The 19,215-nt window shown below is 37.9% G+C and overlaps 1 protein-coding gene across 5 annotated transcripts in view; it reads left to right on the top strand.

Annotated features, from left to right (window-relative positions):
- Positions 1-19,215, top strand: part of LOC126335174 (adhesion G-protein coupled receptor G6-like) — a 166,861-nt gene that overhangs the window by 1,986 nt on the left and 145,660 nt on the right. For 2 of the 5 annotated variants that reach the window (XM_049998157.1, XM_049998160.1), the window contains exon 2: positions 8,480-8,602. In XM_049998157.1, coding sequence (XP_049854114.1) covers positions 8,539-8,602 — 64 coding nt within the window. In that variant the 5' untranslated portion in view covers positions 8,480-8,538. Of the gene's footprint in view, positions 1-8,479; positions 8,949-9,050; positions 9,163-19,215 lie in introns of those variants that run through there. The other 3 variants (XM_049998161.1, XM_049998159.1, XM_049998158.1) reach the window with 3 other exon arrangements.

The following is a 19,215-nucleotide window of genomic DNA, read 5'->3' as shown; positions in this document are numbered from 1 at the left end:
TGTACATTGTTACAGTACAAGAGGGGACAGATGCATTTGTACCCCATACCACAGATGTCAAAATCACTGAACAGTTGTGAACTCACGGGGCACAAATTAGTAGTAGTAGTAGTAATCATTTTATTTGTCCTTAGACCACTTTTACAAAGGTAGAGAACATGTTGTGCTATTACATTTTAAGAATGACATCTACATCTGCATGATTATTCTGCTATTCACAGCCTGGCTGAGGGCAAAAACCATAGTTCATATTTCAAGCATTTACATACTTATGTGTTGAGTTCCACAAGGAGTGAACTGGACTTAAAGTAGGAACCATCCCAGCATTTGCCTGAAGTAATTTAAGGAAACCTTGAAAAACCTAAATCAGAATGGCTGGGGTGAAGACTGGGCAGTCTTTCTAAAACAGTGCTGCTCCATTCAGTCTATTCCCACTGTACAACACTGTTTTGCAAATAACTTATTTAATAATGTGAAAGGCTATGCAAGTTCACATTTGCTCAAACAAAACACCGAGTCAACATCCCTCCTTAATGAGGGTGACGACTTGCTCAGAAACACGATAAACTGTTAGTATTATACACTGCATATTGAGAGTAACAGTTTCAGAGAAGAAAAAAAAGAAGTGAAATGTTAATGTACTAGATGTTTTATTATTGTTATTACCACTGTTTGTTTTTACCACATCCTTACTCTGTGTTATCTAAGTAATCGTTCACTCTACGGAGTGTATTACGTAACAGGTACATTCTAGCTAGATTTGTAAATCAGGATATTTTAGTGAAGTCTTAATTTCCTTGGACAATTTATTGTACAGTTTTCTTCCTTGGTAGAAAATGCTATTTTGAGTTTATGTTTTTTCCTTCTTGGTAAATATAAGCTCAGTCTAGAACCTGCTCCATTGTCATGGACTAAGCTGTTTGTAGAGTAATTATCAATGTTATTTTTTATGTGTGCAGCTGGTTGGTAAATGTGCCCACACAGTGTAGTTAAAATCTCTAGTGTTTTGAGCCGATCTTTGCAATGAGCAGAACTTATATTTTTGGTTATTACTCTTATGCCCATTTTTTTAGTTCAAAAACTGTATTAATATCTTCTGCACTTGCTCCACAGAAAAGAATTCCATAGCTAAGAACTGAGTGCTCATGTGAATAGTACGTAACTACAAGACACTTGCTGTTACACACTGATGACAAGATGTAAAGGGCATAACATACATTTTGCAAATATCTTTGTGTGTTCTACCACTTCAACTGAGAATCAATATTTATTCCAAAAAAACGTTGTTTTTGTGATACAGTACATAGAGGTGCCATCTAGATTTAATTTAGCAGTCTCATTTTCCCTCTTTAAACTGGAATTCAAGGTCTTTATCTTCTTTATGGTCAGTGTCACTTTATAGATATGAGTCAGTGTCTGTTCTGTCAGACATGTCCAACAGACCAGACACCACTCGTGATGAAGCAGATGGAACAACATATACAGGATTATTTTGGGGTGAAAGGAATGGGAAAGGGATACAGAGGAAATAATGACTTCCAACTTCACAGGGCATTGTGACAATACAATGGTGAGAGTTGAAAATTTGTGCCAGACCAGGACTCGAGAACTTCCGCTTCTGTACAAAAATTTGTAATCTTAGCCTCCCACACATCATCAGTAGTTTTTCAATCTCTTCATAACAATTAACTTCTTTTAATATTCTTTGAGAGGAGTAAGATTTACAAATAACCTTTTATTACTTACTCGTTTTATTACTTACTCATTGTCGGCTGCAGTTTGTCACATCTAGGGGTACATTCATGAGGCTGAAATTTTTGACATTGTGGGTTCCATTTGAAATAATAACTGATGAAGTAAGCCTGCTGCATGATTCTGTTTCTATGGCTTTTTTATTTCATCCCATTTTTGTATGTCACACTGTCTTTACAATCTCCACTCTAAGCCAGAAATTTACGTTGTTATTGCCAAACATGGAAACATGTCTTATTCCGCATTCTCCAGCACTAACAATATTCCAAAGAGATTTCAAAACAAAAAGAGTTTACAAACTTTCTTGACAAAAGAAGTGTCTTCACCAAGTTATATCAGAAATAAATTTAATAACTACCATCAGATTGCATAATTAATAATAGGAATTTTAAGTGTGCAGATATTTCATAGTTTAAAATTTTTCTAAGGGAAAAGTAATTTTAACTGTACATGTTGTTGTTGTTGTTGTGGTCTTCAGTCTAGAGACTGGTCTGATGCAGCTCTCCATGCCAATATATCCTGTGCAAGCTTCTTCATCTCCCAGTACCTACACAATCTACATCCTTCTGTATCTGCTTAGTGTATTCATCTCTTGGTCTCCCACCATGATATTTACCCTCCACGCTACTCTCCAGTACTAAACATTGGAGTAAAAGTGCAGAAACAAGCTAATTTGTACCATTTGGCTACTCACTGGCAACAAGCTGCTGTAGGTCATGCAATGTCCACAGTGGACCATCCATTTTTATCAACAAAAATTTGAATCTAAAATATTCAGTCATAGACCTCCCAATCCTGTCTATTGAAGGACTTTTTGAAGCATCTGCCTTGGTTATACACACTCAGAAACTTATTACTGCAAGTTTACTGACCACCAGCTTCTGATGAGGAGATACTTGCAGAAAAACTCTCTGAATTAATCTTACTGACTGCAAAATACAAGCAATATAAAACATTTTTAACAGGAGACATTCATGTAGATGTAAAAGTAAAGAGAAAAACGTTGGTACACATCCTAAATATCTTAAGATCAATGAATAACTCCTGCTTAAATAAAAAACCATGCAGAATGCAGGCATGTCTTGACAATATAATTAGCTATGTGTGAAGGATTCAAGTAGAGTGGAATACCATCAGATTAGGACTATCTGACCATGATGGCATATGGCTCCAAATTGGAAATCTGACCCTTGATGATACCAGCATGCTAACTACATACAGAGTTTTCAAGGAAAAGCACATTGAACTAAAGAGAAATGAACTGAGTAGAATAGAATGGGCTAGAGTACTAACCATCGACAATGACATAAATGAAAGCTTTTCTGCATTCATATTGAATATAAAAAATACATTAGACAGTAACTGCCATCTTATTACTAAGAGACATAAACCTAGAAACATGCATAAACCACAACATACAAAAAAGTGGTACACCCCACACCTCAATAAAATTAGAATCCTTTTACTCATGCTGAAGGACAAAATTGAAGGCAGTCAAGAAAACAAGAGTAGGTATATAAACTTAAGAAAAATATATAAATCTGAAATTAAAGCAGCAAAAATGAAAGCAAATGAAGAGCATATTTTAAATTCTAAAAACAAATGCAAAGCTGCCTCAGACATAGTTGAAAGTGAGATACACATGGGAATGGAAGAAATCAGTAACCCAATTAATTGTTGCACTCTCAACAAACATTTCATAAATTCAGTAAAGGCCCATGTACCAAAAAGTGATGATTTAACTGATGTGGAAGCTTTTCTTTTGCAATCACAGAATAAAACAGATAAAAGATTTAACTGGAGTAGAATAACTGCTACAGGTATAAATGACACTGTAAACAAGCTGAACAACTCTAGAGCAGAAGACTACTATGGATTCAGTAACTTTCTAATAAAGGCTGTAATTAAGGAAATTAGAACTTCTCTACTTTATCTTGCAAATAAAATCATCCATGATGGCACTTTCCCTGATTGCCTTAACATTACAATTACTCTCCCCACATACAAAAGGGTGACAGATAAATACCAGATAACTATAGACCAATATCAGATGTCCCTATACTGCCCAAAATCATAGAGCTGTTCACACACATGCAGATTTACATATATTTTGAGAGCAACAAATTACTTAATGACAACAGTTTGTGTTTAGAACTAATCAGCCAATCATAAAAGCTATGAAAGTCTGATGACTGAAATCGAAAATGCTTTTCAAAGGAAACTGATCACCTGTGCAACACTCATAGTGTGGTGTCACCGTCAGACACCACACTTGTTAGGTGGTAGCCTTTAAATCGGCCGCGGTCCGTTAGTATATGTCAGACTCGCGTGTCGCCACTATCAGCGATTGCAGACCAAGTGCCGCCACACGGCAGGTCTAGTCTAGAGAGACTCCCTAGCACTCACCCCAGTTGTACAGCCGACTTTCCTAGCAATGGTTCACTGTCTACATACGCTCTCATTTGAAGATACGACAGTTTAGCATAGCCTTCAGCTATGTCATTTGCTATGACCTAGCAAGGAACCATATTCAGTTACTATTCTGAACAGATAATATTGTGAATCATGTACCGTCAAGAAAATGTTCATCATTAATGGATTAAAGTTAAGTATCAAACTAATTACATCCACTTTCTGAATTCTAATTCCTTGTCATGTTCTAGACCTCACGTCAGTAGAGTCCTTCCCTCCTCACGCCAGCTTGTGAACTCTTCTGCCAAACAACACATAGACTTAAGCAAAGCATTTGATTGAGTATCACATGAGATAGTTGTTAAAAAATTAGAATATTATGGTATTGCAGACAAACCACTTAGTTTGATTAAATCATACCTAAATAACAGGTGACAGCGTATGTGAACAATGGAAGGTCAGAACTAATGAAAATTAAGAGACAAATTCCACAGGGCTCCGTTCTTGCACCCTTCCTCTATATTGTCTATGTTAATGACTTCTCAAACTATATAGCCTGCAAAAGTGTCTTATATGCTAGTGATATGACCATTATCTCCACAGGTGAGAGTACAAAAGAGGTAGTAAACAAAAACAATGAACTTTTTGAAAAATGTAGGGTCTGATGTATTGCTAAATAGTTATGTATAAACAACATAAAAATGGAGGAAATTTACTTTAATCTGAAAGCAGGGAAAGAAGAGAATCACAGTGTCAAACTATTGGGACTAAAAATGGACCAAAGTCTCTCTTGGGATGATCATATAAATAAAGATATGAAACACTTGAAACATACATTGTCAGTGCACTTAATATATCTGATTTCAGAACTGAACTGCTGTAAAAATAAGGCATAATGAGTAATTCTGTTATAGTACACCTTACACATATGAATATGTTCAATAATACTGTCAACTTCAACATCCTGAAATAAATGAACACTCAAACCAACATCACTACTGTCTATCGTAATACAAAAAGGAAGAGACAAATCTAATATGAACAACATCTGACTTTAACACAACTGTCCTGTGATCTCATCAAAACCATCCTGACACTCCTGATTCCAATCCCAAACAGTATTCTGCTAAAAAGTTCACACAAGTATGAAGTATTCAAAGCTTGGCTGCTACAAAATGTTCTATAAAATTCAGTTAACACTAAAAAAGATTTAAGCTGTTTCCTGTTGCAAGGAGTAGGAAAATTAGCAATAACATCATGTTTCTCTTTATCAGGTGCAAATTATTTCTCAGATATAACATGTCCTAAAAATGTAACTTCTTCAACACCAAACGTACACTTACCTGTTTTCAAAGTCATACCTCCTGATTCTAATTTTGAAAACACAACTCTTAAGAGATTCAAATGTTGTTCCCAAGTCTTTTAGTGCCATCAATGTACACAATTAATTTTCAACTCACTTCACTTCCCAAGACAGAATCCAGAGCTCTTATGAATTCAGCTACAGATACATTTAGCCCAAATGGCACCACACAGTATTGCAAACACTGACCTCCATACAAAAATGCTGTATATTTCTTGAATTAATTTCAAGTGGGATCTGGTGGAATCAAGAGCTCAAGTCCAAACTACGCATGTATTTTACATAATCAGATTTGTGTAACAGCTTGTCCATGTTCTTAGGATGGTCATTCTCCCTGATAAGAACTTTATTAAGATGCCTTACTCTGCCATTTCTCTTACTTACCACAACTAAGGGATTATTGTAAGCACTCTTACTTCTCTCAATTACACCCCATGTTTGTTCAATATTCTGAATTTCTTTCTCTGCATCTTTCCTCTTTGAAAATGGTACATTATATGGCTTGAGAAAGAAAGGTTGATGATCTCTAATTTAAAGCATACACTGATAGCCTTTCACTTTCCCTTGTTTTTCACTAAACACATTTTTAAATTCTAACAACAAATTCCTAAGTTGTTGTAGGTCACTAAGAGTCATGGCTTCCCTTACTTTAGAATGTACTATTCTTTCAAAATCCTGATACTCAGTCCCATCAAAATCTATATCACCATCAAATACCTGGTACTCACCTTGGTTCACAACGTTTTACAAATAGTTGCAACTTTTACCACAGTTTAAGATACAAAAATTAGTTTTCACATAAGATTAGTTTGAGATTTCAAAATAAACAATTCTTTAGCATTCCATCCAAAAACAAGCCTCAGCTTACAGTGTCCAATCCATACTGAGATTTATATTTTCTTCCAAACCTGGGACCACTAAGCATTCATGTTCACAGCTTTTGCCTTTGATATTAAAAGTACCTGAGATCTTACGAATTTGCTTTTCTTACCTGTAGCTCCCCTTATCTTTACATCTACAGTGGGTATTTCCACAAAATTCTTACTGTACTTGATCTTGTCTCTAAATTGTTCAGATATACCACAAATTGGGCTACCTATACCAGTCAAACAGTTCACTTCCAACTGATCAATCTTAATCTTAATGTAAGAACACCCAGAATCTGAATCATCATGTCTCTGGGAAACAGCCCTCTTCAAAACATTGATTTATTATTTGAGCTAGCGGGTTGGCAGTTGGATTAGTTGGATAATGTCATAAAATACTGACACAGCATTTTGGAGTAGTTCACCCCATAGCTCATGAGTCAAGATGAGAAAGACCTTCGCTATGCAATCTGTGAAAAGCTTTTGGATTGTGCATATGGAAACTAGATGAAACTTCCTGGCAGATTAAAACTGTGTGCCGGACCGAGTCTCGACCTCGGGACCTCTGCCTTTCGCAGGCAAGTGTTCTACCATCTGAGCTACCCAAGCACGACTCACGCCCCGTCCTCACAGCTTTACTTCTGCCAGTATCTCATCTCCTACCTTCCAAAATTCACAGAAGCTCTTCTGCAAACCTTGCAGAACTAGCACTCCTGGAAGAAAGGATACTGCAAAGACATGGCTTAGCCACAGCCTGGGGGATATTTCCAGGATGAGATATTCACTCATTCACTCTGCAGCTTCTGTGAAGTTTGTGAGGTAGGAGACGAGATACTGGCAGAAGTAAAGCTGTGAGGATGGGGCGTGAGTCATGCTTGGGTAGCTCAGTTGGTAGAGTACTTGCCCGCGAAAGGCAAAGGTCCTGAGTTTGAGTCTCGGTCTGGCACACAGTTTTAATCTGCCAGGAAGTTTCATAATGAAATGTTTATTTTGTTATTGTTTAACTGAACAGGGATTTATCTCATATAATGTAAGTTTATTTTACCTTTATTTACTTAAACTAAGATTAAATTATGATTCTTCTCATACATGTTTACCTTGGTAGCATAAGGCCAGTACCTCATCTCCTACTTTCCAAACTTTACAGAAGCTCTCCTGTGAACCATGCAGAACTAGCACTCTTGAAAGAAAGGATATTGTGGAGACATGGCTTAGCCACAGCCAAGGGGAAATGAAATGTTTCCAGAATGAGATTTTCACTCTGCAGCGGAGTGTGCACTGATATGAAACTTCCTGGCAGATTAAAACTGTGTGCCGGACCGAGACTCTGTAAAGTTTGGAAGGTAGGAGACAAGGTACTGGCGGTAGTAAAGCTGTGAGGAGGGGGCGGGAGTCATTCTTGGGTAGCTCAGTTGGTAGAGCTCTTGCCCGCGAAAGGCAAAGGTCCTGAGTTTGACTCTCGGTCCGGCACACACTTTTAATCTGCCAGGAAGTTTCATATCAGCACACACTCCACTGCAGAGTGAAAATCTCATTCTGGAAACATTCCATTATATCTGTCTATTGTCACATCCAAATGTTAACTCACAGTAACAACTCTCTCAAAGCATAAAAAACCACAGCCACATCGGAACCCTTGTTTGGTTACTAGTATATAACTGCCTCATTGTGGAATTGTGCTACTAGCTCAGAATCTGGGGCATTTCCTTGCATAGGTCATAAAATTTTTTTCACCTAGATTGTTGTTTATTTTATATTACTCCTGCTCATTTGGACATATGACAACAAAACCTATTACTGTGTTGGCTAAAACAATAATGAAGATATAGGTACAGGCTTAAAAATGCAAAACAACAATGGAATGGTACAAGAAAATGTTACTTTTGGTTGGTGCACCTTGACAGGGGCGCACCTGCTCAAGTGTTAATGGCACCTCCATATATTTCAGTTGTTGGATGATACAAAACCAGAGAAGGAGTTTAAATGAGGAAAATTCTAGTTCTATTACTGAATTGTCAGTATCAGATTAAGGAGCTCTCTCTTATTTGAAAATACATCTTTAAAGCCTATTATATTTTATTTTCAGAACTATTAAACTGCAAGACAGTGTAGCGGCTTCCATAGCTCTGCTACCTATAGAAGCAAATGAGTCACATTCTTTGGGTTGCTGTCCTCATACTGAATGCAGATCAGGTGACAAGTTTAAGCTGTGAGTAACTTGTTAATGATGTAATTTAGTTTTGGTTTATACTTCAGTAGACAACAAATCTTAAAGTGACGTAATTAATATACATGAATGACACTTGAATTTCTCTTGAAACCCAATAATAAAAGTATGTATTTCTTTATTTATTAGCACTTAACATTAGCAAAATGCACATCACATTTTTATCCTTAATAATATATACAAAAAACGTTTACACATGTCCAGAAGAAAATGTTATGCAGGATAAATTTTCTTATTACTTCATTTGTGAAGCCTTGTTTGGCTTTCCCTGGCAGAATCCTTCATGAAAGCCAAACTGTGAGACAGTTAACTAGGTCATCTTAAAAAAGTGAGTCAATATTTGTCACAGGAATTTTCTCAAAAATTTTGAAAAATACTGTAAAACATTAAATGGGTCTGTAATTAAAACTCCATAATGCATCTTTCACAGTGCAGCAGAGTGTGTGTTGTTTTGGAACTTTCTGGCAGACTAAAACTGTGTACCAAACTGCAAATCAAATCTGGAACCACTAGAGATGGTTTGCTCATCTACAGTTTTATGGGTAGGTGTGCTATTACTGCATATTTTAATCTGTGAGGAGACATACCCTGAATAATTTATTGACTACAGAGAATCCTGGCAAGTCACCATCAGATTTTAATACTGAAAGGAACATTAACATTGTCAGAATAATGATGCACATGCCATGTCATCTACTCATTAACTCATTAACATTTATTACCTTTTTACTTCACAACAACAAACAATCCTACAAAGACCCTAGCCCCCACACAGTATAAATTCAAGCAAAAGTAAAACTACACAGAATGATATTTCAGTACAGTAATTAACTCAATGGTATAAGTAAACAAATGGTTTTGTCAACGCATTTTATAATAACAAAATTTCCTAAGTGTAAAATTAAGTATGAATGTTCTCAATTATATGAGATTTAACTTAGGCCAGAAAGTTAGATGTTGTGCTATTGGCATTATAAGTTAGTACATAGCCACAAATCATTAAATGATTTTTATTGAAAACCTGGGCCTGTTAGAAAAGGTTAAAATATCTGTATGTTAATAAGAACTGCTCAAAAAGAATATTGTTCCACTTAACATATCTGCAAACATGTGTGGGCTTATATTTAAGAGGGGCAGACAATGAAAGAACCAGCAGCTCTATGAAATAAAAAATAAAAAAGTGAAGTAAGGAAAAAAACCTTTAACTAAAGCAAAGATAGTCTGAACAAGAGTGCAGATCTTGGCAAATCTGTGAAATTAAAATCTGCTGCTGGCTAACATTCAGTGACATTTTATTCCTCCCTATAGAATGAAACATGCTTGGATCCTCATTGACACATTGTCCACAAGGTTCTCGAGACATCATTACTCAAATAGTTCCACTCCCATTCTTTGACAATGGAACTTGTGAGATTAGTCAGTGTGCAAAGCAGGTACCTGTGATGACACATTGCAAGTTTCAGCTGTCCCCAAACATATTCAATAGTTAACAGATAAACAAACACACAACAAAGCCATAAATTACACCCAGTCTAATGGAAAATACCACTTTTATCGAAAATGGCCAACCTCACTGTCACTGTTTTGCATACAGAAGAAATACAACCATTTAAAAAAGGTCTGAAACGTATCACCACAGAGACAGGCGAAAAAGACATAGAAAAGCTCATAGTTGAATCAGAGAGCATTCTCACATAGGAAAACGGAAATGAAACAAGAGAGGTAAACATTGGTCTGGTGGTCTGATGAGAGAGCTATTCAGTAATGAAATCAAAAACATAATAGCACAGATGAAAGAAAATGGAGGAAACTGAAACAACACAGATTCCATAAAACTGACAAAACTGGAAAAGAAACTACAGAAACACAACTCCATCATCACTAAGGCAGATAAAGGAAACACAGTGGTTCTTATGGATAAAGAGCAATACATCAGTAAGACACAAGAGTTCACCACAAAAAATAAAATTATAAAATTAAAATCAGATCCATCCCAGTGCACCTTCTCTCCGATGCCAACCAAACCTACACAAGAAAGATCTCACCATCAGAGCTATTGAGAATTACAGAATTACTCCCACTTACCCACTTGCAAAATACGTGTTGAAAAATTATTATCAGAAAACTACACATTACATGAAGACAGGACGATAAGAAACACCACACAACTGATCAGGACATAAAAGACACAAGCTCCAAATACAGCCACCCTCCTCTCATTTGATGTAGAGAATATGTATTCCAATATACCAATAACTGAAACAATAGACATTGTAGAATAGAATCTTAAAACACACAGTACACTTCCACATGAATACATCAAAGAAACAGTCTGGTTTCTAGAGTTAATACCAGAACAGAACTATTTTCATTTCAATAGTGAATTCTATTTACAAAGTGAAGGATTACCAATGGGATCTACAGTGTCTGGAACCATAGCAAACATATTTATGAATCATATATCTAAAAACAAAGATGATGTGACTTACCAAATGAAAGTGTGGCAGATAAATAGACACACAAACATACACACAAAATTCAAGCTTTCACCACCAACTGTTGCTTCATCAGGAAAGAGGTAAGGAGAGGGAAAGACAAAAGGTGTGGGTTTTAAGGGAGAGGGTAAGGAGTCATTCCAATCCCGGGAGCAGAAAGACTTACCTTAGGGAGAAAAAAGGATGGGTATACACTCGCACACACACACATATACAGACACAAGCAAACATATTTAAAGGCAGTTGTCTGTATATGTGTGGATGGATATGTGTGTTTGTGCGAGTGTATACCCGTCCTTTTTTCCCCCTAAGGTAAGTCTTTCTGCTCCCGGGATTGGAATGACTCCTTACCCTCTCCCTTTTAACCCACATCCTTTTGTATTTCCCTCTCCTTCCCTCTTTCCTAACAAAGCAACTATTGGTTGTGAAAGCTTGAATTTTGTGTGTATGTTTGTGTTTGTTTGTGTGTCTATCGATCTGCCAGTGCTTTCATTTGGTAAGTCACATCATCTTTGTTTTTAGATATATTTTTCCCATGTGGAATGTTTCCCTCTATTGTATTCATATTTATGAATCATGTAGAATAGATTATATTTAACAAAATAGTGCCAAATAGGTACAACATCATATATTGGATTATATATATGGATGACATCTTATGGCTGATAAATGAACCAAACAATAAAATTGACCAGTTACACATGGACATAAATTCTATTCATGATAAGATATATTTTACAATAGAGAAAGAGCAAAATAGGCAGTTAAATTTCGTGGGCAACACCATAAAGGTTCTAAACAAACAACATATATTTGGCATATACCAAAAACTGACAACAACAGAAACAGTTATATATGAGACACCACAACTCCTCAGTTCTTAAAAGCAGGCAGCACTTAGATACATGCTCCACGGACTAAACACAGTACTGATAGATGCAGACAATTACAAAAAAGAAATGAATACTGTAATGCAAATAGCCACAAACAATGCATACAAAGAGAACTTAGCAACAAAGCTGAACAAGAAAATCAAGAAACAGAAAAGAACTAACACAATAAAATCAAGAAACAGCAAATGACACAACTGTCACCAACAAAATGACAAAATCACACACAAACAAATACACAAAATACAAGAATAGAAACAGAAAGCAAAAGATGGTACAGAATGACATACAACCACAAATGCCCACACAGAATATGCAATATGTTCAAAAAATAAGGCATAAAAATATCACACGAAACCAACAACTCAGTTCAAAAATACTTCCCAAAAACAATAGGAAAATGTGACCCATATCAGAAATCAGGAATATACCAACTGAAAAGCAATAAATGTGATGGAAGATACATAGGTCAAACGAGGAGAACATTTGACACCAGATACAAAGAACATGTAAGGGCATGGAAGTATAGGACAAATCATTCAACTTTTGCAGAACACTTACTACCATTACCTCCCAGATTCTGTCCTGTAATCACTATCCAGGTCCATACCTCCCTCCTCCCTCCCCCACTGGCAAAGAAAAAAAATTGTTTCCTAAGCTGGCAACACTCACAACATGAATGAAAACAAATGAACAGGCACAAACACTGTGGCAGTGCAGAATGAGAAACAGTTTAAGAAAGTCATTTGTAAATAGTGCAGTGCAGGGAATACTGCAGAATGCCAGAAACAAGTGCAGACGTGAAATAAATCCTGTCGACACCCACCTCTGCTAGCAAGGAGGGAAGGGGCAGAGAATATAAAGAAACACTGTGAATAGCTTGCACACCAACATTATAAGGAAAATAGTGTTTCTTACCTAAAACAATCAAAAATGTATGAACATATTTATCCAATTTACAAAATCCCCATGGAAGTTGCTTTGTAAATAAAAGCAAAATGCATCTAGTGTAATTATTTTTAATTAGACTGCAGGCAGCTCAAGATGGATAACCTCTAGTCACAGATATTCAACAGTGTTCATGTCAGCAGGTGTCACAGGCCATTCTGTTGGTGACACAAGATGCCACAGTGGTTAGCCCACTGGACCCACATTTGGGAGAACAACAGTGCAAGTCCCTGTCCAGCCATTCAGATTTAGATTTTCCATGATTTCCCTAAACCAATCCAAGCAAATGCCAGGATTTTTTGAGTACAGCCAGTTTCCTCCCCCATTCTTTCATAATCTGAGTTTATGCTCTGTCACTTATGACCTAAATGTTAACAGGAAATTAAACTCTGATCTTCATTCCTTTCTTTTTCTTTGGTTGATCCCTGCCCCCTGAAGGAAGGTGTTCACAAGGTGGACACGGTGCACTTGAGCAGTATCATCTTGAAATACAAACCTGTCTGCAAAATGTTGACTGTAGGGCTAGATAATATATTCCAGGAGCCTGCTCCAATGCTGCACAGCTCTCAAATTACACTCAATAGTGATGAGAGGTACCTGACAACCACACATAGTTCCAGACCAAAATATGACTGACCCATCTCCTTGGGATCTTTATGAGACAGCAGGTCTCAGAAGCTCATTGGTATCTGGCTACCTTTACGCTCTTCTACAATGATAACCAGATACCAGAAAAATCATGCACTCATTAATGAAGAGAAAACAATATCACTGATCCTGATTCCATTCCAGGTTTTCCCTTGCCATCATTCTTGACCTTTAACAGTTCAGGGAAGGTCTGTATTGTTATTTATAGTGGACACCTAAAGATCAAATTGATCATGTGGAGATGATTCCATTCTGCCTCCCCCACCCCTTCAAAAGAAATGCATAAAAGAAAGTCCACATTAAATTGCTTCTCATCAGGGTACCTAAGAGCCATAATTTGTATGTAGCAGTCATCGGCTTGTGTTGTTGGCCATGGGCGGCCACTACAAGGTAGATCTCATGATAGTGGTTGAATGTTCAAATGACATTGCTGTGGTGTTCAACATTTTGATAGGCAACATTATGTGGTGACAACCCTCTTTCCTGCAAAGCAACAATGCTCACATGGCCTAAGGTTGAAATGAGAGTTTGGGAGATGTTGACACTTGGAAGAGTATACTTAAACCATCTTGTCCCATTCATGATTGGAGGCACAGTGAACTCAAACAAATTGTACTGAGAATGCATGTTTTCCTTTGCCACTATTATCCATATGGTTACGCACAGTGATTTTGTTTGGCCAAAAAGAATATTGAAACACACACACACACACACAAGGTGTCCCAAAAAACACTGACTATAATTAGTATGTTTTTGGGAAAGCTCGCACCTTGCTGTGTTGTACAACATTTCGATGGGTAACATTTTGTGGTGACAACCCTTCTTTCTGCAAAGTAACAATGCTCACACAGTCTAATGTTGAAATGAGAGTTTGGGACATGTTGACACTTAGAAGAGTGTACAGAAACAAACTTGTCCCTTTCACAATTGGAAACACAGTGCACTCTACCAAAATGTGCTGAGAATGCACATTTACCTTTACCACTATTATGCATATGGCTATGCACAGCGATTTGGTTTGGTCAAAAAGAGTATTCAAAACCACACTGACACACACACACACACACACACACACACACACACACACACACACACACACACACACACAGGGTCTCACAAAAAACACGGACTATAATTGTATGTTTTTTTTTGGGAAGGCTCACTAATCGCTTTTCAACAAGAAAATCATATTCAGAAATGCACAGCTTGGGCACTGGAGAGTGTCAAAGCCTCAAATAGGTGTGTGTTGCACATTATGTCAGTAAACTTAGCTCATCACACTGTCTACATTACAAATAGGCTTTGTACTGTGTACCTTCTACACCAACATAGAGCCTACATTGGTGGTGTTGAGCCTCATGCCTATGAGTTGTCTTTCAAATATTTCAGTTGCTGTGTGGACTCGAGCAATAAAGTCTTCTGCTGACTACAGATGTGCCATACACCATACTCTTCATACTACCCCATAGAAAATAGCCAAGAGGTGTCAGACCTGCCAACTATGTGGGCCATGGAACTTTTCCACCCCTACTAATCCATCAGTTGCGATGTTGAAGTGATTCTGTGTATTGACATCAAAGTGTGCTGGAGTTCCATATTGCATCTACATTCCATCCAAACATGACAATAGGGCAGGCAAAACATCTCTAATAAAGGTGAATATAATAGAGGGAAACATTCCACGTGGGAAAAATATATCTAAAAACAAAGATGATGTGACTTACTAAATGAAAGTGCTGGCAGGTCAATAGACACACAAACAAACACAAACATACACACCAAATTCAAGCTTTCACAACCAACAGTTGCTTCATCAGGAAAGAGTGAAGGAGAGGGAAAGACGAAAGGATGTGGGTTTTAAGGGATAGGGTCCATTCATGCAAATAGACAGTTTGTTGCTGGTCATTCCTCGCATAGAAAGCTTCACAGTGTAGGCAGGTCAGTTGGTAAATCACGTGGGTGCTTTCACACGTGGCTCTGCCTTTGATCGTGCACACCTTCCGCGTTACAGGACTGGAGTAGGTGGTGGTGGGAGGGTGCATGGGACAGGTTTTACACTGGGGGCAGGTACAGGGGTAGGAGCCAGAGGGTAGGGAAGGTGGTTTGTGGATTTCATAGGGATGAACTAAGAGGTTATGAAGGTTAGGTGGATGATGGAAAGACACTCTTGGTGGAGTGGGGAGGATTTCATGAAGTATGGATCTCATTTCAGGGCAGGATTTGAGGAAGTCGTACCCCTGCTGGAGAGTCACATTTAGAGTCTGATCCACTCCTGGAAAGTACCGTGTCAAAAGTGGGGCACTTTTGTGGTTCTTCTGTGGGAGGATCTGGGTTTGAGGGGATGAGGAAGTGGCTCTGGTTATTTGCTTCTGTACCAGATCGGGAGGGTAGTTGCGGGATGCGAAAGCTGTTTTCAGTTGTTGGTGTAATGGTTCAGGGATTCTGACTGGAGCAGATTCGTTTCCCATGAAGACCTAGGCTGTAGGGAAGGGACCGTTTGATGAGGAATGGGTGGCAGCTATCATAATGGAAGTACTGTTGCTTGTTGGTGGGTTTGATGTGGACGGATGTGTGAAGTTCGCCATTGGACAGATGGAGGTCAACGTCAAGGAAAGTGGCATGGGATTTGGAGTAGGACCAGGTGAATCTGATGGAACCAAAGGAGTTGAGGTTGGAGAGGAAATTCTGGAGTTCTTCTTCACTATGAGTCCAGATCATGAAGATGTCATCAATAAATCTGTACCAAGCTTTGGGTTGGCAGGCCTGGGTAACCAAGAAGACTTCCTCTAAGTGACCCACTGATATGGTCACCAGTTATCCACTTGATAATAGTGACCCTGTGTGAATGGTTTTGAATCACCTGAGCATGTAGATTCTTGTCTGTCTGAATGTGCATGTAGTACAGTTCTATATATGCCATCTTTAGTAACATGCCTTCATCTGTGAAGAGCACCAAGCTTGGGAAGTGTGGCTGGAGTATGCACTGTTGTAAATACCACTGCTCAAACTCTACTCATCATGGATAGTCCTCCTCCTGTAATGCCTGGACTTTCTGCAGATGCTATGGATGGAGCCAGTGCTCATGGACAACACACCACACAGCATTTTTGTCCATGTGCAGCGCTTGTGCCACCTGACGAGTGCTGGTGGCTGGATCCTTTCTGAACATCGTCAGCACGTCCCTCTCCAAATGTGGTGTTCGAGCTGAGTCTGGATGACCTGCAACACCTTTCAGCACCTACCAAAGGACAAACAATAGACTGTGGATGGTATCAGGCACAAAGTATTGCTACCTTACTGTACAATGGAACACCCCAGACAGAAAATACACACATGCAACTTTCTGGCTTCTCTGAGTTGTCTTTTAATGGCCATGAATGAGGAATGATGTGTGGTAAATCTAGTTGGAAAATATTCTGCATACAATCTTTCAGCAGCTCTACGATTGCAATCTGCTTTGCTGTATGCAAGCAACATGTCAGTCATTTCTACAGCTGTGCACTAGTATGTTTCATACTGCAGTCAAAAACATTACTGTACTGGCAGATTGTACAAGGTTCACAGTAGGATGCACATTAGGGCTATGTGTAGGAATGTAGCACATGTGCAGGAATGTTATTAAGTTCAGGTCATTCATCCACAGTATAGATGACTAAAGAGTTGCATCCCTTCCATATACAGACATTAAAATAAATCTGAACAAACCAACACAACCATTCATGCTCAGATTTAAGTGATCTCCAGCACCCAAGCTCTACATTTCTGGATATGGGTTCCACCTTTAAAACTGATCAGTTTGCAATCTTTGCCGCCCCCCCCCCCCCCTTTTTTTTTTTTTTTTTTTTTTTTTTTTTGAGGTGGTGGTTTGTGTGTATTACACAAACTAACTATGCATGTGATCAGGGTGGTGGCACAAAACAATTTGTGATCAGTGAAGATAGATGTCTCAACAGGTAGGGTAGTAGATGAGAGAAGAATTAGTCAGAATGCAAACAGAATGGTAAATGATATTACCTGCTTTCCATTTGTAATACACATGGGTTGGACAAAAATATGGAAAAAGTATGTGTGGTTACATTTGGAGTGCATGTTTTCTACATTTATGTCAGTAATAATTTTCATTATGGCCTATTTTATTGTATTAAGCTGTAGACAATCCACCAGTCATATTTATGTTTCTTCCATATTTTTCTGCAGATCATTGCTGACCAAAAATTGTAGTCCAAGGACCTAACAATTTTCTGATCATAGACAGAAATAAAAGAAATTTTTTTCTAGGAATATGAAAACACCATTAGAAATGCGTGTTTGAACACACTCGTAAATGCAGATGCCTGGCAAGCCTGTAGATTGTACTGTCATATATGACAACGAATGGCACCTGTGCAGTATCTTAAATACATTGGAAATGTCAGTAATTGTCAGAACGGTGTTTAGTGCAGCTGTTAGTGCTTTATGTTGGAGCTAAGTGAGCTCAAACATAGGCAAATTGTTGATACTCATATAGTGGGTTCTTCCATAACCAAGGGAGCCAAAGCGGAAGCCTTGTATCAAAGATTTATACTGCATACAGGGATATTTGGAAAATATCATCTGCTAAGTAACAATTTGGATGAAAGTGTGTGTTGAGTAATCATGACAGAATTGCAGAAATGAATGTCTGAATCCTGTCTGCACCAAAACAATGTGAAAGGAACTCCATAAGCTGGGAAATGCAGGATGAGCTGGAATTCCAAAACCATTCATCAATGATGCAAATGCCCATGCCAGAGCCATAAAACTTGGACTGTGGAGCAATGGAACAAAGTCATTTGGTTGGATAATTCTTGTTTCACACTGTTTCCAACTAGCAGCCTAGTTTGTGTCCTAGTATGAAATGTAGCAATGGGACCAGCTACGATGGTATCCCATGAGCCCCATGGTTACTCTGAAAGGTAGCATTACTGCCAAGGTTCCCCAATGATGATGCTGTGTTACAAGACAACCAGACCCCCGTTCCCACAGCTTGTATCATCCAGGACTGGTTTTGTGAGCACAAGGATGAATTTCCACATCTCCCTTGGCCATCATAGTCACTGTACCTCAATATCCTTTGTAGTCTACTTTGGAGTGAAGGGTGTGTGATGGCTATCCAACTCCATCATCATTGTTACCTGAACTTGCCATCATTTTGCAAGAAGAATGGTATAAAATTGACTTGAAAACCATACAGTACCTGACTGTATACATTTCAATTTTTATTTATTTATTTATTTATTTGGTCCTGTTGATTACATATCATACATCCAGTGTACAAGTAATACAGGACAAGTCAATTGATGCAATTACAGTAGTACATTAACATTTATACATCACATTGCACAGACATTGGTTTATTTCACAAGAACAATTACTTGCATGCAGTATTAAAGCCTGCGTTATGCCAAAAACAGTTTAAGTGATTGTTTAAAATAGTAGACTAAGTGACAGTGCATATTTTTATGCTACTGACATATACAAGGAAGTAAATTTTCTTCATGGTCATGGTTTGAATGAATACAAGTTTTAACTGCATTCCTTAAGAAGAGGTTTAAGTGAATTCTCAAGAGAGTGGGATACATGGGAGTTCACATTT

Source organism: Schistocerca gregaria, chromosome 2, assembly GCF_023897955.1.
Source record: "Schistocerca gregaria isolate iqSchGreg1 chromosome 2, iqSchGreg1.2, whole genome shotgun sequence".
Lineage (NCBI taxonomy): Eukaryota > Metazoa > Arthropoda > Insecta > Orthoptera > Acrididae > Schistocerca > Schistocerca gregaria.
Note: the sequence above shows the minus strand (reverse complement) of the source record. Positions and strands in the feature narration are given on the sequence as shown.